Source organism: Phacochoerus africanus, chromosome 15 (assembly GCF_016906955.1).
Source record: "Phacochoerus africanus isolate WHEZ1 chromosome 15, ROS_Pafr_v1, whole genome shotgun sequence".
NCBI lineage: Eukaryota > Metazoa > Chordata > Mammalia > Artiodactyla > Suidae > Phacochoerus > Phacochoerus africanus.
This window is the reverse complement of record NC_062558.1, coordinates 45514624-45541526: the sequence shown is the minus strand read 5'-3', so window position 1 is coordinate 45541526 and position 26903 is coordinate 45514624. Positions and strand designations below refer to the sequence as shown.

General features: G+C 43.5%; 1 protein-coding gene across 4 annotated transcripts in view; it reads left to right on the top strand.

The window, feature by feature from the left end:
- TTC28 (tetratricopeptide repeat domain 28) overlaps nt 1-26903 on the top strand; it is a 606162-nt gene that overhangs the window by 505050 nt on the left and 74209 nt on the right. For all 4 annotated transcript variants that reach the window (XM_047762349.1, XM_047762348.1, XM_047762351.1 and 1 more), the window contains 4 exons: nt 3191-3300; nt 5564-5693; nt 8045-8263; nt 10227-10392. In XM_047762349.1, coding sequence (XP_047618305.1) covers nt 3191-3300; nt 5564-5693; nt 8045-8263; nt 10227-10392 — 625 coding nt within the window. The remainder of the gene's footprint in view (nt 1-3190; nt 3301-5563; nt 5694-8044; nt 8264-10226; nt 10393-26903) is intronic.

Below are 26903 nucleotides of genomic sequence, written 5' to 3'. Positions count from 1 at the left end.
AGCCAAGCTTCCTGGGGCCGATTACCCCCAGTGCTTGGGCTGGCACCACTGTGGGCTTATTCCAGGCAGGCCCGGAAAGTGAGTGCTTCCCTCTCCCCTCCCCTTCCTCCCACCCATTCTGTTCCATGCAGTTACCTGAGCACAGTCCACTTTAGATGCTTCCTTCTGTGCAAAGCAGGAGTCCCACAGCTGTGTGTTTGCCCTCTACCTCTTGAATTCAACTTTGAAAAGCTCTTCCTCTCACATGGGCACATTGCACCCTGTCATCCTGAGAGGGAAAAACCAGATATGGTGTCCTTTCTTGGCTCACTAGTAAAAGGAAATGTTTGCTGATTTCAAGCAAAAACTCTCATTTCTAGTTTCCAAAAATATTTTGCATGTAGTTTCTTAATTGGATTTAATTCTCATAGTAACCTTGAGAAGGACATCTTTTTATTTCCATTTGTAGCTAAGTGACCCAAAGCTCAGAGAGTTCAGTGGCTTGATCCTGACTGTTGGTCAGTCAGTGGTGGTATGGGGCTCAGCCCAGGTTTCCTGACCCCAGGAACCACACAAGATCTTGTATGCAGTTGTTCCTTAGCTCACAAGAAAAGAGCAGGGATAGGAAGCCATGTCTACTATTACTCCTGAGGCCCACTGGGAAACATGGAGAGAGGGAAGCAGCAATAAAGTGGAGCATGAGCCAGGGGCTGATGGTTGCTGTCCCTTTGCACAGACCAGGTCTTGCTCTGGCCTGCAGGTTGAGAGGTTACTGAGAAGCTGGAAGCCACGTCCTAGATCTTAGTTGGCTCCCAGTAGGAGCTCTGCCTCAATGCATTGGATATGAGAGTTGGCTTTGGTTTCCTAAATCTTGATAGTGGTAAAATTCTGACATACTTGGGACGATTTTCAGTTGAATACGTGAAAACTATTAAATTCAGGCCCAGCATATGATGACCTTTCAGCTGTGTTCTTTTGTACTTTGTTTTATTTCCATAAAGCAGCTGCTTTGCCTGAGATATTGTAACATAATTCTGTATTTATGGACAACTCTCTATTTTTATTGTTTCTTGTAAAATTTTTTTTTTGTCTTTTTTGCCATTTCTTGGGCTGCTCCCGCAGCATATGGAGGTCCCCAGGCTAGGGGTCGAATCGGAGCTGTAGCCACCGGCCTACGCCAGAACCACAGCAACGAGGGATCCGAGCCACATTACAGGAAACTCCAGTCTCTTGTAATTTTAAGTCTTGCAGAGATCTAAATTCTTATCATGGCATCTCCACAGTGTCTTTTTTTGTGGATATGCTCCACCAAAGAGTCTGGTGTGTCCTGTGGGCCCAACCCAATGCTTCTCATGATCTTTTACGGGTACAGGACACCTGGAAGGCACTTCAGGTGTGCTCTGTGCCTCTGCAGCCTCTTAGAGCAAGGGAACAGTTTGGTTGGAAACTACTTCAGTACTCCTGCTCTCCTGGCTTTTGGGAGGGGCTGGACCAGCATCACACCGCACCTGGGCAATAGAATCTCATGGGTGGGGCCAGGTCTGAGTCTTTTGAACAAGGTCTCCAGGTGATTTATATGTTACCCTTGATTAAAACTACAGGTCTCATCCAGGTTTTTCTCTTTTTGCAAATGAAGAAAGGGAGCCCAGAGCAATTTAGTGACTTACCTGGAGTGATCCAGCTACTTCCTGGCAAATTTGGCACCAGGAAAGCTGGATGGGTGAGGCAGATTCCTAAGAGGCATAAGCAGGTGGGAATTAGGGTAGGACTGAAAGCATGTCTGCCCAGTGGGCTTTTAGCTCTTCACTGTTGAACCTCTGACTATCGGCTGGGGAGTATTCTGCATGCTGGGATCCAACAGGGAGCAAAGTCTCTGCTTGCACCCAATCCCTTCCAGGGGAGCCGCCTCAATGAATTTTACTTTCAACTCATAGACCCAGACCTAGCAGGCATAGCCGTATTTAAGAATGAATATGGTTAGCTTGTTAAATGTTTAAACAAATGGTATCCTCCTGGTTTTTACCCAGGAAACACTTCTCTTGTGTTCCTACCCTATGAGGTATTTTAAAATGTGAATAATTTGCAAGTACATATTGTTTTTGTTACTAAGCGACATGATTTAAACTAAAAAAAAAAAATGCTGTTTCTGATTTTTCTGAGTTATGTACATTTTAAGATATATGATATTTTATGAGCTTGAATTATTAGCCCCTCAACTGACTCAGTTCCTTTTCGAAAGTCTGAAATTGTGTGAGCCTAGTATGAGGCAGACTCCCACTCACCCCAAATTAGATTAGAAAGAGGAAGTCCTTCCTTTTGTGTGCACTTGTAGGGTGGGAGCCTTCATGCTGTCTTTGCACAAGCTCACTCCTGTGTCCGGAGAGCAGGATGATGAGAACAAAGTTGAGTTGAGAGCTGCTTAGTGGCCAATACAATAAATGGTTGCCCTCAGGATTTGACTTGCACAAAGTCCTGGAGGTTGCTAGTGTCCTGAAATACAGGACCTTGTTGTGGGTAAGTGACACCAAACTGCAGGTGCCTATCTGAAGGCCATTTGAATGAGGACAGTCTCATTCAAAGCTTTCAACTCATAATAGCACTTGTTCTGCAACCCTGCTGTGTCACATCAAAGTCTCAGCCTTAAAAGAAAAGCCGACTGGATGTGAAATGTGTCTGTGGCATCAGGAACAGGAGGCAGGGTCAGTCAGTGTGAGTGTTTCCAGGAGGACATCAGATGTGTCTCCCACCAACACTGATTGGATGCTGTGTGTGTGAGATAGGAAAAAGTGTTAGCTTGGCTTCTGAACTTGACTGTGGAACTGCCAGCAAAGGCTTTGCTGGCCAAAGAATTGGGTTAGATAAATTTATAGGCCAAGAGTTTTCATTTGCACAGCTAGGGATTTCACAGCTGGGGCCAGTTAGCATCCCTTCCTTTCGCTGTTCCTGCCTGCCCTGCAAACATCTCCTGCTGATAGCCATCACCTGAGCTCTTGCTGGGGCATCTTGGAGTGACCTGGAAATGTACTTACCAGCACAGAATTTGAAAAGAATGCTTACTCTGCCTTGTTTGATTCTACTCTTGTCCTGAATTTTATCTAGCTGTGTCGCTGACATTCTTTATATACACCTGAGACAGAATTACCTTCCAGAGCTCCTTGGCAGGGTCGAATTATCTGCCTTCTGTGTGTCCTTAAAAATTCTCTGATTTCAGGTTTAAGGTTAGCAGAGCAACTGGGCCGAAGAGAAGATGAAGCCAAAATTCGCCATGGTCTTGGCCTCTCCCTTTGGGCGAGTGGGAACCTGGAGGAAGCCCAACATCAGGTGAGCAGGAGAACCCTGTCCCAAGTGGATTTTGTTTCTAGAAGCTTGTAAAACCTTGGGATTACCATCCAGTAGTGATGGCATTTGCCAGAATGTGTGGACTTCTGCTTTGGGGTTGATGTACAAGATTTCTAGCCTGTATCAGCCTAGAAGTGTTGAACCATAGTAAAGACTCTTGCTCACTTGATTTCTCAATAATTTCTTTGGAATTCTTATATTATGTGCTGTCATTCTTCATTAGACCTTAATATGAAATTACATACATTTTATAGCAGAAGTTATCCAAGAATTCCTAACTATTCCTAAAGATTTCTAGTTATGGAGTTCCCGTTGTGGCACAGTGGTTAACAAATCCGACTAGGAACGATGAGGTTGCGGGTTTGATCCCCGGCCTTGCTCAGTGGGTTAAGGACCTGGTGTTGCCGTGAGCTGTGGTGTACGTCGCAGATGTGGCTCGGACCCCTCGTTGCTGTGGCTCTGGTGTAGACCAGTAGCTACAGTACCGATTAGACCCCTACCCTGGGAACCTCCATATGCTGCAGGAGCTGCCCTAGAAAAGGTAGAAAGACAAAAAATAATAATAATAATAATAAGATTTCTAGTTATATCAATAGATAGTTCTCTCCCTTTGCCCCTTCTCTCCTTCCCTTTCTTTCTCTCTCTGTCTCTCTCTCACATGCACACACACATACACAGAATTCATGTTTCTGCATATGTAAAAATAGTTGAAGAGAAGCCTGCTTTCATGATGGCTCTGTAAATTAGAAAGATCCCTGGATGTGGTGGTGGAGTCAGAAAGTGGTATCATCTAAAATCACACTCAGCCCCTCAGGCAGTGTGAGTACTTACTGCAGAGGGTGCTGCACTAGGCAAAGGGGGCCAAGGATACATAAATCAAGACTCCTATTGGAGATGTGCACAGGAATTGAGGACATGATTTTTCTGAATTTGTGCCATAGCATCCTGGAATGTTTTGTTTTACTATGCTTTTTGAACTATTAAAGGCAATATAAAGAATTAATTCTCTAATTTTCTGGTTTCAAAATTAGAATTTGTATTGATATAGTGATTTATAATTTTCAAAGGATTTTCACTGACTGAATTTATTCCTAAATAATCCTGTGAGGGGTAGAGTGATAACCATCCCCTTTATAGAGAAGAAACTGAGGCTCTGAATCTTGCCAAAAGTCACACAGAAAATTAGTGCCAGGAGTGGGAATGCATTCCTCTCCCCTAGTCTGTCTCTTAGTTTTAGAGTTCTATTCTTTAAATTTGCTTGAACTTAAATTTTTTTTTTTCGGTCTTTTTGTCTTTTTCTAGGGCTGCTCCTTCGGCATATAGAGGTCCCCAGGCTAGGGGTCTAATCGGAGCTGTAGCTGCCAGCCTACGCCAGAGCCACAGCAACACGGGATCCGAGCCGCAGCTGCACCTACACCACAGTTCACGGCAAAGCCGGATCCTTAACCCACTGAGTGAGGCCAGGGATTGAACCCACAACCTCATGGTTCCTAGTCGGATTCGTTAACCACTGATCCATGACAGGAACTCCAATGAACTTAAAATTTGATACTATTTCCAGAATTTAAATATCAGGGAAGACTCTTGTGGTCCCATTGACAGAAAAGCCTCCAGAGCAGCAAGATGGTATCCCCTTAGGAATGTCACCTGTCTGGCCCTGTGAATGTCCATGTGAGTGGACATGGCTCCAGTAGAGCTTGTCTAGCACAGACCTGAGCTGGAGCACTGTGTGGAAAGCAGTGCTTGATGTGCTGACCTCCCTGCCATAGTTCTCTTCATCCTGAGAGCGCAGCTGCCTTGGCCCTGTCCCCCCAGCCTCATGCCTCTTCTGCCTGCCTGCCCCATACCTGCCCTCATCCCATCCTTCCACAGCAGAGCATTGCACTGGTGAATCATGGTGTTACCTAATGACAGAGGAAAGGCTTTTCGTTTGTTGTCATCAAAATCAGCACTTGATTGCATTAGTAACAGATTTTTTTCACAACTTTTATACTATATGTCTATAACTCCTGTCTTTTAGATCCTCTTATGTGTCAAAAATTGATTACATAAATTATAATTTACTGAATGCAATCTAACTTATGCCTTTCAGGTCCACAAGGATTTACCTGGAAATAAAGATGCATCCTTTCAGATCTTTTAAAACAATTTTTAAGTTATGTACCAAGACATGAACAAAAATTGTCTCTAGTCAGTGAACAGTGGTTTCTGGAAAATAGATAATGTTCTCCTCCCCTCCTCACAGCTCTATAGGGCATCAGCCTTGTTTGAAACCATCCGGCATGAGGCACAGCTGAGCACGGACTACAAACTCTCCCTCTTTGACCTGCAGACATCATCCTACCAGGCCTTGCAGCGGGTGCTCGTCAGCCTGGGTAAGAGCAGCAGGGGTTCCCGTCTAATGTGTGTGCACCTGCGTGTCTGAGTTGTTTAGGGATTGCTGTGATGAAATAGGGTTTGTTTTCACGACAGACTGTGCAGCCACAACCACAATCCAGCCATTGAACATTTGTTCATTTCTCCAACAAGTATTTGTGTCTGCTGGCTGGGTGCCAGTCAACAGGGCCTGGTTCCTGCCCTCTAGGAACTCTTAACCTAGTAGGAGACAGAAGTCAGGAATCCAGCCTGGAGTGATTGGCGCCAGAGTAAAAGAAACTTGGGTGCCATGGAAAGCAAAGCGGCTTGGCAGGCAGACCCAGGAGCCAGAGAATGTGTCCTGGAGAAGGGATGATTGAAGCAGGTGTCCCCATCAGTTTCCCTCTTCCCATTAGTACCTGAGAGCAGGCATCTGAGAATAAACCCAGCCCCTTCCCTATTTCTTCTTTCACACATCTTTCAGTGTTGCTGTCTAGTAAACCTTTGTACTCTCTGCCCTCCAGACTGACATGGTCAGTGAAAACTCTCCCAGGCCTGTGTACTGCACTACACGGGGGCAGCATGCACCTTCCCTTACCTGGGCCTTAACTGTTGCCACCCTATTCCAGCTCCCCATCCTCTGACTCTCCTCAGGCCTATCCATATCTGCAGACCATTTTCCCCAACCCAGAACCTGAGTTAAGGAGACCATCACTTGAACTAACTATGTCTTTGAGGTTGGATGTTGAGACCTTGTCAATAACCTCTCCTTTGCTTTATGTGTAGGAATACTCAAACTCCCCCTTGAAAAATGTATCTATTAAATGTGCTCATTGCCTGGGATTACAATTTATTATCTATTATAATCACAGTGTTAAGTCTGTCTAGCACTTTGGGGACAATTTTCCAATGTGTGCAGAAATTGTCCCTGCTGTTCCAGTTAATAACCTAAGGTAAAAGAAGACATTTACATACACATGTGTAAATCCTCACTTTCTACTGATAGTCCAACTTCAGGAAGCAGGGCATTTGGGCTCCTACCTCTGCCCACTCTCTCTTTGGACCTGACGTTTAGCAACTCTTCCATTTTTATATTTATGTTGCAAGCACATCCTCTGCATTGTGTTTTTTCTAACAAGTTTCACTTGAAAGGATGTTGCTTTATCTTTTGTGCTTTCATATGTGTGCACTAGCTTTTAAACTAGATTACAGACTGGTTTCCTAGACAAAGTTGGATTAAAAATTGGATTGAAAGACTAGGGATAAGCTTGAAAGAGAGAAGCAATTTCAAAGAATTAGAGACCTCAGCAATCTGAACCCTTTGCCCATGGGAATTAGAAGAGACAAGAAGCAAGTATGAGAGAGCCCAAAATGGAATGAAGTATCAGCTCTAGTGATTATAATATCACTTGTTATGTATAATGTGTTTTGGATAATGCCTACCAGGCTCTCCACATAGGGGGCCTCGTTTAATCTTCACAGTGGCCCTTTGACATAGGCAGGACAACTCTCGGTGTCCCTCTTTTTGAGTGAAAGGGGGAAAGGCACTCCCAGCAAATGGAGCAGCATGTGTAAAGGCACAGAAGTATGATTTAGCAGAAAATGTAGAAATGGGGCTGGACAATGTGATGCAGAGGGGCTGCATTGAGGAAAAGAGAAAGATGGTCAGGGGGGTTCCTGTTTTGGCTCATCAGGTAAGAACCTGACATAGTATCTGTGAGGATGTGGGTTCAATCCCTGGCCTCACTCAGTGGGTCAAAGATCCAGCATTGCTGCAGGCTGCATCACAGGTCGCAGATGCAGCTTGGATCTGACGTGGCTGTGGCTGTGGTTTAGGATGGCAGGTGAAGCTCTGATTCAGCCCCTAGCCTGGGAACTTCCATATGCCACAGGTATGGCCCTAAAAAAAGAAAGGAAGGAAGAAGACGGTCAGGAGCCATTTTTCTAGAGGGCTGCCAAGACCAAATTAGAATCAAAGTTGAGCAGGGAAGTGAGAGGGTAACCAGAGTGCAAAGCATCCTTCCAAAGAGCCAAGTGAATGGGGTCAGAAGCCAGAAGGCCAGGGAGTAACCCAGGGTTTGGAGGGAGAGTGGTTGGGGCTGAGAATGAATGCTCTGAAGAGAGTCAGCTCTCCTGTGCTGTGGCTGCCAGACAGGGGAAGCTTGAGGGGTGGAGGTGGGGTTACAGCAGTGGGGAATCCGAAAACGTGGGGTTTGACGAGTGGTCACTGCATCCCTCATCTGAGGCAGGGAGTTGGTTTGAAACAATCTGCCTGAGAGTCTGGGATTCCACCCGGGATCTAGGCACCTGATGGCCCTCTCTGAGTGAGCACACTCCCCAAGGACTCCTCAACCTATCCCTTGTCTCCTAGGCCATCATGATGAAGCCCTGGCTGTGGCAGAGAGAGGACGGACAAGGGCGTTTGCAGATCTCCTGGTAGAACGACAAACAGGACAGCAGGACTCTGACCCCTACTCCCCGGTCACCATCGATCAGATCTTAGAGATGGTTAATGGCCAGAGGGGACTAGTGCTTTACTATTCCCTGGCTGCAGGCTACCTGTACAGCTGGCTGCTTGCTCCCGGGGCAGGTAAGATCTCTTTCTGTGGGAACGAGGCAATTAAGACACTAGACTGTGAAAATCTAATGAATAGAAGTGGAAGAGGTGCATTAGCACAGATCAGATGAAGGAGCTAATGTTGGCTTTCAGCAAAACCTCAGCCACCATGCATATTCCATGGCGGGGCATTCAGTTAATAAGACGGCCCAGCTTTCTCATTCCCCTAAGAAATCACTGCTCTTGCTGGTGAATGTGGAAGCATTTATCAAGGAAAACTAAGAGCAGGAGGATTAATTTCACTAACAGCCCTATTTTTAGACAGCTGTTGTTCATTAGCTAATAAAGTGATAACTGTAAGTCCTAACGAGTTCTTTCTAGATATGATTTAATAATTGTGACCCTTTGTCATGGTACAGTTAAAGAGACTAAAATGATAATGGCAACTCTATCACAGTGTATAAATGAAGGCTTATGCCTGAAATTTCTGAGTTTAGCAAAACCCATTTTTAACCAGTTCATTTGTAAATCTATTTCAGAAGTAAAAAATCCCCTTTGATTAAATCAGGATTAAATGTTCAGGCTTTAACAGTTGCACTAAATACAGAAGCACTAATTAGCTGTTAGGGCCATATTTTTTGCATAATAAAATGCTGATGGCTTTACCATGTTGGAGACACACCAGATCCAATTAGCGTTTATTGACTGGGGAAGTGGATCTTATAATTGGGAATCTTGAAGAATGGCTTCTTGAATATCTGTAAGCCAATTTCAAAAAGTTCAACTGCCAAAGAGAACTGACAAGACTTTCTTGATTATGTTTCTGTCCCTTTGATTTAAAAAAAATGATGGCTGGCTGACAGCTCTCAGGTGCTTCTGTGTTCTGATTACATTCTGGGAATGCCTATACATTCTATGCCTCAGCACTGCTTTTTATAATTTCCCCTTAATCCCATTTTTTAAAATGGGCTTTCCATAAAGAACATTCTTACCTCTGACCTTTATATACTAAAGGCTTTGAGTTGCAATGTTTGTGGTGACATGGTGAATGTGAGCCCTGAGGAATGAATCCCTGTGTATCCCCCCCAGTTTGGGGGGGGGCACTGATAGGCAGGAAGACACCGTGATGATGAAAGTATCAAGTTCTTTCTCTCTGTGGTTGTTATGTTTTGGGGACATGATTTGACAGGTGGTATATCCAAATCCCTGTAATAACAAGCCATGTATAATGAGGCTCCTATTGTCTCTCCTTCCATTTCTCTTTGCTCTTAATGAGACTCTGAAGCTTTCACTGGGGCTTTAATCCAATCAGAGAGGACCAGCATCTTCTAGGGCTGACACACCTCATTACCATTTGAGAATATGTCCTGTGTTTATTGCCAGAAAAATCACTGTGGATTGCCTCAGTTTCATACAGCCATAATTTTTTGCTCCTTTAATCCATTAATGACTATTGGCCAGTTGGTCTTATTTAAAGGTGGTTTAAAATGTTTTCCTCTGGCCTTTGTGTTACATATTTATTTCCATTTGCTTTTGTGAAATGAACGGTCTTTGAGTAACACAGTTTCCATTTGGCTAGCTATGCTTTTTGTTCAGGATTTCAGTTTCTGGGGAGAATATACTGTGGCATGCTCCTGTGCTGTTCCTGAAAGGAAACTTTTCCTGGTTGGTGCTTCTGAGAAGCATCTGTTTTGAAAAATGTGAGCTGATGTGAACATTCCAAGAGCTTCTGAATCTACCACCACAAGCAAAAGCCCTATCTTGAATCCCGTCTTCACGCAACAGACCTGATGGTGAAAGCTGTAAAAAAAGGGTACTGACCAAACTTCTGAAGGGCCTCTTGAGACCTCAGAGTTCAGGATTTCTTCACATGGTTTAGGGGCCAGCCCGCTTGTCAAGGAGGTCACCAAGCATCGACATTGCTGTCCCCTACTGTCCACCTTTCCTTCCCCCACCCCCAGTCGTGTATAATGGTGGCTGTACCTGTCTGTTTCAGGAATTTTGAAGTTTCACGAACACTACCTGGGAGATAACACAGTGGAAAACCCCGGCGACTTCCAGGCCAGCAGCAGCGCAGCCCTTCCAGCAGCCACCAGCTCGACCCTAGAGCAACACATCGCCAGCGTGCGTGAGGCCCTGGGCGTGGAGTCCTACTACTCGAGGCAAGTAGTGAGATATTCCCAGTCTCAGCTTCAGATCTAATCTTGGGAGTTTTGTATGTTTGTTTTTCCCTTTGTAAACATCCTACTTGAGCTAATGTAAGAAATCTTCTGAAATCCATGCTTTTGTGCTTAGTCTAACTCGCAGTTGCTGCAGCAGAAACAAATACGCTGGAGTGCAGACCCCTCAGTAGGATATATTTATTCTTTGTGGTAATTTCCTTTCATATGGGGAAGGGCCTCATCAGAGATGCCCATTTTCTAAGATGGGTTTGTTGAACATTTAAACATAAACATGCCTTTGAATTTAACATATAAGCTAATTGAGATGCTTTTTTGGTTATAAACATATTCATAATGAGTTTGTACTATAGTTGAATGCCTGTTTGAGAATTTGTCACCAGCTACAGAATCTGTACATGGATCTTGCGCATTGAGGGGCTAAGGTGAAGGAAGTTGAATTCCCAATATCAAGCATAGGGAAGAAAAGTGCTTTTTGCAAAGACTATAAAAGTTACATGCTCATAGAAAGGTTTTATCATATTTGACTATTTTATGCTTGGAAAATAATTTCCACAAGTACCCTGCTTCTGGGAAAATGGAAAGAAGAGAGCCCCTCAGAGCTGGGTCATAGCCAGATCCCTAGGCGTCTCTGTCCTCTGTCTTGTGATTAACAGGTGTCAAGAAGATCTGTGTCCAAGAATCTGCTGTGTTAGCTGGTGTTGGATCCCAAGGACATCTGCTTTTCTCTTGAATGATTTTCATTTTTAATCATGAAAATCCTAAGATATCACTGTGATTTCCTTAGAGATGTTTAACTTAGACTTCTGAGTGTGTGCTAGTCATTGCTAGCTGGATTGATTTTGGGATGTTTCATTGGAGATGAGTTCTCAGATGAAAAATAAGCATTGGATAATGTAATGTCAAGGCTCAAGGGATGTGGTGGTCAGCTAGGCCAACTCCTTATTCAGCAGAAGCCGGCATGGAATGGGGCTTGCTGACAGCCAAGTCAGTGTCAGAGCAAAGATCAAAACAATCTAGATTATCATCCAGACTCCCATGCTAGTGCTTGTTCTGTTTTTAATTATCAAAATTAATGTAATGTTTTTAGACAATAGCCGAAGCATGTAAGAATGTCACCTCTAGCTTCTGTTTGTGTCAAGTACAAGTGGGCGTCAGTCACACACACACACACACACACACACATGCATGCTGTGGTCCAACTTCTCCCATGGCTGCTTTGCATCCGGGAGCATCCCTGTCCTTAGCCTTGGGTGGAGTGTGGTGACTAAAGGGGCTTGATAGTGTGGGACCCTAAGACCTTGGAAGTAAGCCTACTCCCTGAGATTTAGTGATGAAATGACCATAAAATAGGGTAGCCAGGGGTATACGGGGCTGCTTCAGAGGACAGAAAGGCACTTAGACCAGGCTGATTCAACTGTAGCCTGACCAAAGGTATTGCATACCTCAAGCAAGTGTTACAGGGGAGTGGTTGGTCAGACGTAGAAACATAAAAAGGGAGGATGAGCAGGGCAGACTTGAGCGGTGCCCACTTCTGACACTGAAAAGGGAAAGAGATTCTTGGCTAAGGGACTCAGAGTCCCATTGGAAGGCCGTTCTTGTGGTGGACTTGCAGTCATTATGCTTTTACCCTCCCTGCCTTCCCTCCCTCCACAAATATCTGAGTGCCTACTATGTGCAGTGTACACTAGAAGTGGGGGAAAGAGTGATGAGTGAGGCAGGCGTAGCACCTGCTCTCAGGGAACTGAAAAAAAGTTAACAATAGAGCACATACGGTCTTTTAATGAAAACTGTTGTAAATGCTTAAATGAAAATGTAGGGTGTGATGAAAATGTCTGAGCAGGGGAGGGGAAGCCTCTACGAAGAGTTGGGGAGGGTTCCTTGAGGAGGGAATGTTTGAGCTGAGCTCAGAGAATGAAGAGAAATAGACTGGATGAAGACCACCCCAGCAGGTTGAGCACGGCCTACAGTAGCCCTTGGCAGATAAGACCTTACATGGAGTCCCCTGTCTTCCCTTGATCAGGCCCCTGCTTCTTGTCAGACTTTCTGATTATCATTTTGTTTCTCATGACATCCACTTGCAGATAGAAAATGCATAATAAGCTGGCATTCTGGTTTGTACAGCTGTCAACCTTGGTTAATAAAAGTGAGCACCCAAGAGGCAAAGCCTCTTTGAGCACATTTACAGCATCCAGTTTTCAAACTTGGAGGGCCACAGCCCCGAGCATGAACAAAATGAGATCATGAAGGCATACGACACCTGCCACCTGAAACCTCTGCACATGCAGAGGTGGTTTCTGTGTGTGTCTCCCTTATTGCAGTGTGGTGGCCCACCCAGGGCATCTCAGTCCAAACCAGCCATTGATAGGGCTCAGCCTATATGAAAATACACTTTTCTCTTGACTCCAGTTTTCATGCATCTAGGTTAAAATTCCTCATAAGAAGGAAGGAGTTGATCACCCTTTGACTCTTCCATTTGGACACCATTGTTTAACTCCAGACACTTGTGCCTAAGCAGTTCTTTTATATGATACTGGAGGTTGACTCGGTTTCTTCCAGGTAGCTTTTGAATTAGAAAATGGCTTTTGGGTTATAATTCAACTCTTCATCAATGGCAGGGAGAGAGAAAACACTGTACCTTGCTTATGTTCCCCACATTAATCTTTCCCCTCTGCCCTGTACATAAAGCTGACAAGTTTGGATGAGTCCTTAGGGATCTCTAGGATGTTGGGTGGTTTTTTGCTCAGCATGAATTTTGGGAGCTGTCCTCAGTAGCTTTGATCCCCAAAACAGTCTTGGAAAAGAAAAATAAATCTAGAGACCAACACTTCCTGATTTCAAAACATATCACAGAACTACAGTAATCAAAACAGTGAGGTACTGGCATAAGATAGACACAGACTAATGAAAGAGAACAGGGAGCCCAGAAATAGGTCTGTACATGTATAGTCAAATGATCTTTGATGAGTACCCAGGCTACATATTGGGAAAGGACAGCCTCTTTAACATATGGTGTTGAGAAAACTGGATACCACATGCAAAATAATGAAGTTGGACCCTTGCCTTATACCATATATAAAAGGTAACTCAAAATGAATTAAAAACTTAAATGTAAGACCTGAAACTAATAAAACCCCTATAAAAGCTTCATGACATTGGATTTGGCAATGATTTCTTAGATATCACCAGAAGCACAGATAACAAAACAAAACATCAGATAAAGACTTCTCCACGGGAGGAACAAACAACAGAATGAAAAGACAGCCTATGTAACAGGAGAAAAGATTTTCTAACCATATATCTGATAAGGGGTTATTGTAAAAAGAATGTAAAGAACTCCTCTAACCTAATAACAACAACAACCAAAAGATCCCCAAATAATCCAATTTGAAAATGGGCAAAGGACTTGAAGAGACACTTCTCCAACAAAGATGTACAAATGATCAACAAGCATGTGAAAAATGCTCAATGCCACTACAGGGAAATGCAAATTAAAACCAGAGTGAAATATCACCTCATAGTTAGGATGGCCACTCAAAGATAGAAAATAGCAAATGTTGGCAAGGATGTAGAGAAATTAGAACTCTTGTACACTGTTGGTGGGAATGTAAAATGCTGCAGCCACTATGGAATATAGTGTGGAAGTTTTGGTTTTGGTTTTTGGTTTTTACTGAAGAAAAAAAAAAGATATTAAAAACACACTTCTGAATCCACTTACTCTGTCTCCACTGGCACAAGCACAGTGTAGGTCCCTATCATCTCGGTACTGAACCACTGCTGCCGCCTCCTCTCTGCCTCTGTGCTCCCTTTCCCTTCTTCCAATCCCCTTCAGCCAGAGCCATATTTCATACATGTATTTGGGGCTGTTTCCTTTTTCTCCCACCCATCACAGAGCCCCCAACACACTCTACCCTTTCAAAGGTTCTGATGGTCTTTAGACCTCTGCTCACATTCCTCACACTGGCCTGTAAGACCATATGATCTGGCCTCTGTCTGTCCCTTGGCACCTCTGGACATCTCCCTGTGGCTGTTCTAGCTGCCTTTCACTGCTTGGTATATATCAAGGACTTCCTGGAGTTAACCTTCACGCAGCAGGTTAAGGATCCAGAGTTGTTGCTGCAGTGGCTCAGGTCACTGCTGTGGTGGGGGTTGGATTCCTGGCCTAGGAACTTCAATATGCCCTGGGTGTGGCCAAAAAAAGCAGGGGTACCTTCCCCACCTTAAAGTTTTGCACACGTTCTTCCTTCTCTCTGCAAAGTTCTGCCCACTGCTCTTGGTATGGCCCGTTCCTTCTCATCCTTCAGGTTCCTGCTTAAATGATAACTCCTCAGAAGGGCCTTTAAGAAGCTTCAGTGTCAGGCTCATTCACCTCTTCATACCCAGGCCCTCAGGCAGTTCTGCAACATAGTAGATGTTTATTAAATGTTTGAGTGAACGACCAACTGAGGCTCTGAATGAATGAAGCACTTCTCCCTTCTCCCAGAATTGTCCTTCTACTTTTTCTGTAGATAGGCTAATCTCCGTTTAGAGCCCTGTTCAAATCTCACACAGTTTCCATCAGGACCATCCCAGCCCTGGAAGTCTAAATCAGATTTTTGGGAGTTCCCATTGTGGCTCAGTGGGTTAAGAACCTGGCTAGTATCCATGAGGATGTGGGTTCAGTCCCTGGCCTCGATCCGGTGTTGCTGTGAGCTGTGGTATAGGTCACAGATGCAGTTCAGATCTGGTGTCGCTATGGCTGTGGTGTAGGTCGAAAGCTGTAGCTCTGATTCAGCCCCTAGCTTGGGAACTTCCATATGCTGTGGGTGTGGCCCTGAAAAGAAAAAAAAAAAATCAGGTTTTTGCTTTCTCTGTAGTACTTAATAATATTTCATTCTTCCTTTTTCCATAATCACCTGGTTTGTGTGCCTTCCCAAGCAGATGGTGGTGCCACGGAGGTGATGGCAAGGCGCAGTGTCCTTCTTTCTGAATTTTTACTGTCTAGCATGGTGCCTGGCCCACAAGAGACATCAGTCGACTGGAAATTTAGTCACCAGAAGATGTGCTGTGAGCAGATTCTCTGCTCATGCTGGGCTGGCTAACTGCTTCTCTTTTTCTAGTGGATGTAAAATACACCGTGTGCCCCTAGAATTGAGTCTCCGTGCCTTGGGGAACACCTTCATTCAATTACCCACAGTCTGGCCATGATATCCTTGTTATTCTGCAGACCATTTTTGCTCTCCTTAATGGCATCTTGCTGCTGAACGGAAGTACAATGCTACAAAGGAGTTTCTGAAAATGGATTTAAAATAAAAGAACTGCTTTTATTAAGTGTTTAATAAGAACTTTCAGTCCCTTCCTCCCAGATCAAAAGAGGCGTAGATTGAAATCACTGTATAGAACATGAACCTCCCAAAAGGGAGATGTTATGCATTTCAAAATACATCTTCAGCTTTTAATTCTGATATTTAGCCAGGGTCTTGCTGCTTCCTGGGCCCCTGGGGCAGTGTAGTGGCACTTCGGAGATGCTAAGCTGACTGCTTAGAATGCTGGCAGAGCTGTGTTCAGTAGTAGGTCTGGTCTGAAAGGTCTGCTTCCCCAGGGGTTTTAAATAAATTTCAATTATAGACTTAATTTGTAATAGGGTAAATACTCCTTCATTGTAAATGAATATTAAAACGATAACTATAGCTCTTACTTTTTTTTTCTTTTGGTGCTTTTCAGTATTTCTGTATTTTCTACAGTGAAAGTTATTTTTGTAATCAAGTGTATTTTCTTATTTCAAAACACTGATTAATTTAGATTACACCAATTCATAAGTGCTGATGACTCCAGTTGGTTCTAGCCTGATAACAAGTGGCAAATGTTGACAAGCGTGCCAGTCTCCAGTGTTGGAGGAGATGTGGGTCCACAGGGTATCTCATATGTTGCTGGGGAGGGAGAAGGTAAATTGGCGTGACTGTGTCAGAAGATGGTTTGGCATCCATTTATGAGCTGAGTGGTTGCACACCCTTTGACCCAGCTACATACCTGAGGTGTAATATGCAAGAGAGGATCTTATACATGAGCAAGAATCTTCAGAGCTGCACTGTAAACAATAGCAAAATCCTGGAAACACCCGAATGCCATCAGTGAGAGCAGGGATGGCTAAGTGGTGGTGTCCTTAGTTCCCAGATGGAGTATTAGGCAGCAGATGAAAGAGGTGAGCCATAGCAAATCCAAAAATTTGGCTAAATTTTAGAAATATAATATTAAGTGAGAAAGTAGGTCCCCAAATACTATCTATAGCATGATATCCTTTTAATAGAATTAAAACAACTAAAATGAAAATATGCTTTCAGGAATGCAGCTAGATGCAATAAAGCTTGTGTGCAAAGAATACGCAGGGAGTGATGGCCATTGGATTTGGGATGGGACTTGCCTTAGTCTATGGAAGGAGGGGATGGGACCATGGGAGGTAACAAATATAACATGTAAGGTATTCTCTGGTTTTTGTTTTTGGTGGTGGTTTTGTGAGTACTTATTATATTATTAAAAATTAATAAATAAGTGAAAATTGTTCATGGATAAATGGTAAAAGGGTGTCATGAACCAAAGATTATGATTAATTTAGTCCTAAAGAGATACCCCCCATCTTCTCCCACTGGGGGAAAAATTTGGGTTTTTAAACTAACGAATTGTGAAAACAAGCTTGCAACTAAGGCATATTTAAATCAATGTAAATGAACAATAGATAGACTGATTTAAATTACTTGTTTCTATCCTTTTAAGCAAGTGCCCAAGCACTGGTTATTCCAACATCGTTGGCTTCTTTTAAATTACAGTGGGCCTGTCGTGGCTGAGTTCCTGTCGTGGCTCAGTGGTTAACGAATCCGACTAGGAACTATGAGGTTGCAGGTTTGATCCCTGGCCTTGCTCAGCGGGTTAAGGATCCATCATTGCCGTGAGCTGTGGTGTAGGTTGCAGACTCAGCTCGGATCCTGTGTTGCTGTGGCTCTGGCGTAGGCCAGCAGCTATGGCTCCTATTCGACCCTTAGCCTAGGAACCTCCATATGCCGCGAGAGCGGCCCAAGAAATGGCAAAAAGACAACAACAACAAAAAAAATTAAATTACAGTGGGCCTCTGAAAGTTGCTTTAAAACTATCTTTATGATATTTTCTAATTCTGGCAAATTGCTAATCAAGTCTGACCTCCCAATTAATCCAAACTCATAAGGTTTTATTTTACAAATCAAACATTTTTTCTTATCCCAAGTTTTTTTCTAGAATTCTGTGCAATAAAAGTAGATGTAAAATTGGGGGGCATTTATTTTGTTTCTTAGAACAAAGAATTTCCAATTTCATTCTGAATTAGGGCAGTACTATTTTGAACATATTTTATGAGCATGTAGTCTGTCTGTGCCAGAGCTGGTACTGAGCCTGGAGATATATGCATGAATAATAGCTGGAATTCTTGGCCTTACAGTAGCTGACAGTGTTGAACATGCAGCTGATGTGTAAATTATTAACCCACCATGTGCAAAACGTTATGAGAAATGTCTAAACAAAGAAGGCCATGCCTTGATCTGCCTACATGGGGACAAGGCAGTGGTTTAAGAGATTTCCAGGGAGGTGACATCTGAGCTGGCCCTAAAGAGTGAGGGAGAAAAGTCATTCAAGGAGTTCCTGTCATGGCCCAGTGGAAATGAACCCGACTAGTATCCACAAGGATGTGGGTTTGATCCCTGGTCTTGCTCAGTGGGTTGGGGATCTGGAGTTGCCATGAGCTGTGGTGTAGGTCACCGATGCAGCTCAGATCCTGAGATGCTGTGGCTGTGGCATAGGTAGGAAGCTGTAGCTCCAATTCAACCCCTAGTCTGGGAACTTCCATGTGCAGCGGGTATGGCCCTAAAAAAAGAAAAAAATAAAATAAAAAAGGTCATTCAGGACAGAAGGAGTTCCTCACTCAGCAAGAGCATGGAGGGAGGAAAGGGCCAAAGCCTTCAGGTGGTGAGTGGTCGTTGCCAAGGAGAGGATCACTTGTCCTTTGCTGCAGGAACTGTAGTCTCTATGTCACAGCTACTCAGCTGCTGCCTCCAGAGGCACACCACTTTCTTGCAAGGTCTGAAATCGAGAGTGGGTTTTCCTGGCTGGATCTCTTATGCCCTGTCTTCTAATGCATGGCTTTGTTCCAAAAGGCAGGCCTTATCTTTGAGGTGACTAACTCAGGCTCAGCTATATATGTTTGAGGGAAAAAGAAAGATGATGCCAGGTTAGGGATTAGAGCACTTGAAGAGATACAGCTACAGAATTGAGTGGAACACACTGTAGACTCTGGTCTTATGCTCCTGATTCCAGAATTTGGATTCCTTCCAAAAGGCTGAGTACAAAATGAGCACAGGAGGCTCTGGTAAGCTTCTTAGTGTAAGTCAGCAGCTTAGTAAAAAGGATAAGTGTAGTTGGTCTTTTTGTATGACCTCTGAAATAGCCTAAATTGAATACCCTTTTGTATTTCTCATGTACTTTTTAAAAAGCAGAATTCCTGAAATGGCTAGATCAGAGTTTTCCCATTATACATGGGAGGGATGATCTGGTGAATGCTTGAGTCAGCCTAAAGACAAAAAGCAGGCAGCACTGATGCAGGGAAAACTGTTCATGCCTGTCATTGGGCAAGCATAGGGGCCTCCTAGGCCTGGAGATGTGAGTGGCCTGAGGTTCCCTGGGCTGGGTGAGACTGACACTTCTGCACTTGAGCCACAGAGCAGGGGCCACTCTGATAGATGTCATGAAGACCTGAAAGGGGCACCCTTGGACACCAGACACTTCTTTTATCCCTTGTCCCAGATCCTTTGTTCACGGTCTTAAAGCTTAGAATGGTGTTTCTGTTCAAACAAGGGCTGGAGGAGAAGGGGTGGTGGGGGTGGGGCATTGACCAGTCCATTCAGGGCTTCCTCTCAGGTCCACATCAGCTGTTGACTGGCTGTTGTCATAACCAATTTTGTAAGAATTCTTTGAATTAATCAAATCTCAATATCTCTGACATTGTATATCCTGCCCTTTGCCCCAGTGAAATTCCCTGGCCTTTTCTTTCTGATTGATTTTGTGCAGCTTTATCTCACAATCAATATTTAAGACATTTAATGTATAACTCTTGACTTATCTTGCTTTGGGAAAATAACCTTAGTAGAGCCACCAAGTTCCTCTTTGAACTGGCTAAACTAGGTATTGTTTTCATCCCGTTTTTACTTTTATGTGTTGAGCACAGGGGTAAGGAGGACTGGAGGGCCCTGGAGGACCCACTATTCCCACTGTGCCAGTGAGGTTTTCTTCTTGTAATGCCATGTAGCACCTCAGAATTTCAGAGACTTATACCACAAACTTGTATTCCTTGCTCTGGTCAACAACTGGGGTAGTTCAGCTTTAGGCAGCCTGCTGGACTTAGGTCCCTGTGTCTCATCTTTCCGTGACCAGCAGTGACTCGACAACACTTTTCTCAGAGCAGAAGTCAGGACTGCAAGAGTCTAAGTAGAACCATCAGAACACTTAAAGCCCTGCACACCTCTCGCTCACTTTCCCTTGGCTGAAGCCAGTTGCATACCAAACCCAGCACCAGTGGGAGGGGATCCCTCTCTCCCACACTGTGACTGTGTAGCCCAGGCTCCCATTCCTGCCCCTGTGGAGATGGCCGAGTGAGAAAGATGGTCTTGGCTCAGGCTCTGTGCTTTTGTTCCCTCCAGCATTTCTGCTTGAAGCTCTCCCTGTCCACACAGCACACGCCCAGTGGGTGAATGTCTGCAAGCGTCCTGCATCTCCTTAGATGGTTTCTCATATTCCTCTCACTCTGAAGTCGTGGGCATTTCCCCTCACTCACGCTTGGCTGTCAGACTTTCCCTTGGAAATTTAATCCTCCTCATAGATACAGATCTACAGACCGGCCCAGGTGTCTCACTTGATTTTTAAGTTTGACCTTCCCCCTGTATACAAGCAGGACCCCTGGAAATTACCTTAAGCTCAGCACCTCAAAGTCATACCTTTTCTCAGGTAGTACCCCAACTTGATTCACCTTTATTTCCAGTTTTTCCCATTTATTTTAAAGCCTCCATCTTTTCTCCTCAAGTTCTTTAGTTTTGCGGCCTACCCATTTGGCTCTAGAATCACCCTTTCTTCTTTCCTGCTCCAGCTGGGCTGTTATAAGAATGTGTCCACATGACCAGCCTGGCCTCCCTGCCTCCTGCCTCCTCCTTCTCCTCTTCCCTCAGTACTTCTGGCCCTCTGCTGCCTGAGGAGTTTTCTAAAAGCTCCACTGTCATCTGACTGCTCCCCCACACATTGTAGCCCACAGAGAATGTTGGTGGCTGAGGAGTACCTGAGAGGAAGCTAGTCATCAGGACCCATTGTTCCTTACAGCTTGTCCCACTCTAGCTCCAGAGTCAATCTTGGTTTCCAATGGGGCCAGGCTCTTCCCCCTCCACCTCCACACGTGCACATTCCCCTGAGTTTGCATTTCCTTTCTTCCTCTGCCAGTGTGGGATCCCCCGGAGTTCTATCCCCAGGGGAACTGCTTTTCCTGGAAAAGCAATTGAAGGCAGGATTTGCTTACTCAGGTGGGTAGAAGCCAGAGTAGGGGGAAGTACGAAGGAGAAAGGACAAAGTGGAGGATACCTGCTGGGAGCTGACCCACCCATGCTGCTTCTTTTTTCTTCCTCCCAACCAGGATTTAGGAAAGTTTGGGTACATAATATATAGAACTCTGATGTGCATTTGGTTAACTAGAGTGAAATAGGATACACTGGCTCAGTCCCAGTGATGATGTCCCTGAGTGGCTTGTCAGTGACCATGTCTTCTCTTTATGCCACCAGCTCTTAACAGGCCTAGCACTTAAGAGGCCCTCAACGAATGTTCAGTGGGTGTGTAGATGAGTAAAGGAGGGAGAGAACAAGCTGCTGGGGGCTGGGAGGACTCATCCTCCTGAGCACATGGTCAGTAGAGCATCGCTAACATAAGGGCATCACCAGTATAGGAAAACATGACACAAACAATAACGTGTCTCATAGTGATTTCTCATGTTGCTCTAGCCTTTTTCTTCCCACTTCCGTCCCTGTGAAGTACCATGAAAGTACAAGATTATCCTCAGCACTCACAGAGATGGACTTACTCAGATCAGATAATTAGTGCAGACCTTGAACTAACATCCACGTTACAAACCTCGACCCCTAGGCCAGAACATGAAACCCTTCTGAGTCTCAGTAACACATTAAACTCGTTAAGCTTTCAAAAGTAATGAGATGTTCTTTCCTAGCTTTTGATAGACTTATGATAATTCAGTGAGGAGTCACTGCTAATAAGCAGGGAAAGGCGGAATTGATTTAAGGATCTGTCGCCTCCAAAACCATACTGTCTGATGAAGACGAAGTTATCATCGTAAACTTGTCGTCTTCTTTATTCCTGTGCATGCTGCTCATCTCCCTGCTAATTAGAAGTGAAATAACACTTCATTTTCTGGCGGCCCTCATAAAAGCTTCCTGCTTTCAGAAGGGACTGAGTACCTTCCTGTCCCCAGAGTTGGCCTGTAGCTGCCCTGCACTCATTTCCTTCCGTGCCTCAACACCAGGGCCTCCTGCAAGTGCGTTGGCTACAGTGGGTTTCCGTTCATTTTCTGCGTCCTCACCTCCAGTCTCAGGGGTGGATCAAGCAACAGTGGATGCTTCCACCTAAAACTAAAAGTTGGGTTGACCCATCCTGTCCATGAAAGGTTATAGCCAGGGGCTAACTTTCAGATTTCACTGTACGTTAATATATGCATTTACTAACTTAGACTGATGAGGTTGACACTGTACATGTCACATATTGATTATCACCTCAAAGTTGGAAACAGATTTTCTTAAGAAGATTAAATGGGAAGACTGAGTGATACTGCAACATTGATTTCCTTTGCTTTAGCAGCTTCCTCCAGACTTAGGTACCACACCCCTGTAGAGAATAAGAAATCTCTTTGGGGTTACTTCCTAAAAAGCTATTTGTTAGGTCTGCATAGTTTTGGTGTTTTGGGTTCCCCCTGTTTTCTTCTATCTTAGCAGCTTGTATGTTTCCTTCTTGGCTGTCCCTAATCACAGTATTATTTACTGTGTGGAATTTATTTTGTATTGTTTCTCTCTTCCACTGGACTACTGGTCCATGCAGGGTAGGGACTGAGTCTGTCTGAATTACCATTGGTACAGTAACTGGAATGTGATTGACTCACAAGAAATAGTCATCAAATGACTAAATGAAACAGGCCTACCTTTTATTTTCCCACATAAACACTGTCAATTCATACGTAAGTTTGTGCTGAAGCTAGGAAAGTTTCAATGCTAGAATTGATCTGGCTATGTACAAGATAAAAATTCCAAAGAAGGACACAGATTGAGCAAACTGGACTAATACCATAGTGAAATGAGAAAAAAACAAAAAGGGGGAGTGTGTGTATACACAAACTTTCAATCAAGTGTAAACTATTGCCTTATTGTTATTTTTCTTCTTGTCTGCTTCCTCCTACTTTAGTTCAATATTGAATTTTAAGTCCTGAAGAGAAAAACTCAGCAAAGTTTATAATGAGTAAAGACTTTGGATCATGGCGTTTTTCAGTGTTGAAAATGGCTAAGTTTAGAAAGGATAGAGAATCATAGTTGCAAAAAAGTTACAAGGAGGGAGTTCCCGTCTTGGCTCAGTTGTTAACGAATCCAACTAGGAACCATGAGGTTGAGGGTTCTATCCCTGGCCTCGCTCAGAGGGTTAAGGATCCGGTGTTGCCCTGAGCTGTGGTGTAGGTCTCAGACTTGGCTTGGATGCCACATTGCTGTGGCTCTGGCATAGGCCAGTGGCTACAGCTCCGATTAGACCCCTAGCCTGGGAACCTCCATATGCCACAAGTGTGGCCCTAGAAAAGACCAAAAAAAAAAAAAAAGTTACAAGGAGGGGGAAAAGTTATTTGTCTAACTTATCTTTGAAAATAAGTCAAATAGGCCAGAGAATCTAGTTTCTGTAAATTACGAGTCATTTGTTTTTCCATGGCAGGTAGGATTTTTCAGTATATAGATACCATTTTGGTTTCATCTTACACTACTAAATAATGCTAATAAAACAATGCATAAGACACCTTGCTGAGTGCTCTGTTATGCCAAGTTAATGCTTATGTTTTAGCTCTAACTCCTTCAGTTGCTTCTTTTGGACAAAGAAGAGAAAAATGGCCTTCTCTGGCCATGAGCCATTCACCAGACACAGGTGTATGTACTTACTAGATATTTGCAAGGTCATCTGAGGTGGTGATTGTGGTACCCCTTTGACGAAGCAGAAAGCCTGAAGAAACTCAGAGCCATTCAGTACATTTTCCAGGGTTCACAGCTAGTTGAATGATGGAACTGGAATTCAAATGTGGGCTTAAGAAAGGGTTTGTCAAAAGCAAAGAGTGCTCTGCTTCCTGGAGCTCTAGAATTGTGTTTTCAAATTATTTTGTTTGCAGATGAGAAAAAGACAGACAGAAAATGACTCAGTCACTGCCTTCACAGACTTCTGCTGTCCCTTTGGATATCTTGGTACATTTTGCTCCTCCCCTTCTGGAAACTTTCACTGAGACTCCAAGAACTATGTATTCTCCAGTGTCATTGGCCTTCACAGTAAAATGAAGGAAAAAGAAATGTAGAAAAATATACAAGATGAAAAAGTAGAGAAATATTCTGTCACAGTGCAATCTAACACATCACTTAAACAATCTTACTGTGGTGAATTTGAGAGCATAGAGAATGATTTCTCATTGAGAAATAAAAGTCCTTTGGCTTGGAAATATTTTCAAAAAATAAATCCTTCATTACCCAAGGTATTTCTTAAAATGAAAACAGTACATATCAAGCCATCTCATGAAAGAAATAATTCAGCAGTCCTTGAGAATTTACCTAGTTTCCATTCAAACATTAAAGTGATCGTTTAATCTTACATACAATTCCCTGAACTCTCTGAGAATAATTACTTCGGTGATTTTACCTCAACCTTGAAACAGACTTGGATCTGTTGTATATTTGACTTCATTTGAAAGAATGAAACAGTTATAAAGAAATAGAGACTTAAGAATTTTAAAACCTTTGTCCACAGGGACTAGAAGAGAGGAGAAGTAACTGTGTGCAAGGCCAGAATGGAATGAGTTATCAGCTCTAACAGTAATAATACCACCTGTTCTCTAGGTGGGATGTCACAAAACGTCTACCAGGCATCTTTACATATATGTCTCAGTTAATCTTTACAGTAGTCCTTGAAGATAGGCAGGACGACCATTAAGAGCCTTCTTTTTTTTTTTAATGGGCCAGAAAACTGTGCTGGGCTGGGGATCGGATCCACACCTTTGCAGTGACCTGAGCCCCTGTACCATAGCAGGAACTCTAGGATCCCTCTTTTTGAGACACGGAAATTAAGCCTCAAAAACTGACTCATCTGAGGTCATACAGCTAAAGGATAAAGTTGGAACTTGAACCCAGGCTTCCAGGTTCCAATCTACTGCTCTTTCCACCAAGCTATTTGTCTTTCTCAAGAGACATGTATTTACTGTGGATAAACTTTTGTTAGATCTGCCAGGGCTCATGCAAAGTTTCTGGTTTTAATAGAACTTTTCCTATGTTTGAGACAAATGGGCATTGCCTGGGGATTGTAACAGTATTTATAGAAATAGAATTTGAGCTGTAATAATAAAGTTCTGAATTATTTTCTGTATAACGCTAAGCTTTTAGATGAGCTAAATTTAAGTCAATAGTATATGAATAAGCTGATCTACTTAACTTCTACATATCCCTGGGCCTCTAGGTTCCAGGATAAATCCAAACCTGCTTCAATCAAAGTGGGATAAGAAACAGGCAGCAAAGAAGAAATAAATAAGATGTCACTTAGTGTGATGCAACTCTGGTTAAAAGAGCAGCTGTGAAGAGTTTGCAATGAATAAGTGTGGACATTTTTAGAAGCATTTTTCCAAGTAATTTAGCCTTGTCTAAATAAAGTTTGAAATTTTTGTGCATTTATTCATTCGGCAGCTATTTGCTGAGTATCCGCATAATGCTATTTACCATCCTGGGCCCCAAGAACTCAGAGAAAAGACACATTTCCTGTCCTTAGTTGTTCACAGGCCAGTGAGTTTGTGGGTATCATGAATAGAGACACTCAGACGTACAGATGAAAGCTTCACAAAGCACTCATGATGGAAATCAAGTGTACCTGCTCCCAAATTTTCAAATCATTTATCTTCTTGAAGTTGGAGTTTTCAGTATGTCATATTATAAGAGATAATGTACTCACTAAAATTTGTGAGACACCTAATTATTGAGACATTCATTCATTCAGCAAATGTTTGTCAAATGCCTGGTCATCTGCTGAGTATTGGAGTTGCAGAGATGAAACCAATAGATTCCCTGTGGTAAGGAGCTCTCAGTTTAAAAGGAGAGGAATGATAAACAAGTATATCTTATTCAGACTCTGCCACTTATAGCTGCGTCACCTCGGTAAGCAATTTAATCTCTCTGTTTTTGTGACAGTAAAATGATGATGCCTGAAAAACAGTAGGAGAGAGCTGGACACATACAAAGCCTCCTGTAGTTGCCACTGTCAGTTATTATGAGAGAAGTGGGAGAGGTACCCAGAGGTCACAGGAGCCACTTATGCCTCCAGGAGGGCATAGTCAGGAGAGGCTTCCTGGAGGAGGTGCTGCTTGGGCTGCATGGGAGATGCAATGAGTTTTCGCCAAGCCAACAAGGCCATCTGAAACCCAGGTGAAGTGTGCAACACAAGCTGAAGCATGGGATGTTGGACAGCTCCCCCCTCAGGGAGGGGCAGGGAGGGCATCACAGTTGGAATATCAAGTACAGGCAGAACTTTGACTCCTAGAAACAGGCTGGAGCAGTGTGAAGGGGCCAGATGCCCTGTGGTCAGAGGGTGGTGTCATTCCACAGCCAGGGGCAGAAATGTCTTTTATTGGAGAAAGACACATGGTCACACTGTCCAATGAAAATACAAGGTAATTGTTCCCTGTTCTCTCTTAGGCTCCTGGGTTAAATATTCTACATGATCTGTTGTTATTTTAGGAGGAAAGAAAACATTTAAAAAACCTGCTAGATAGTTAAAAGTCGTCTTGATCATCTGCCTTCAAGCAATAAATATTGTGCATATAAGGGAGAGGGCTCACTTTCTAGTTCCAGAGAAAACCAGAAAATAATATTCTGATTTGGTCCAGTGAATGCTTTAAGACTAAGTCAAGTATAAAATATGTACATTTCTTAGTAATGTCTTTGATTGTGTTGGCAGAAAATTACCTATCTGGGACAAATGTTCAGGAGGACAAGCAAGGTTTTAGCTGTGCATAGTCCACACCAAAATCCCTTCTCTTTAAACCCAGGGCTGGGGCTTGACTCTCTGAAAGCCCACCATGTAAAAGGGTATCAAAAGCTCTTTTCACCCTATTTCTCTATTAGAAAATTGGATACTTTTGTCAGGGTGTCAGCAAAAATAAATAAAAAAAGAAAACA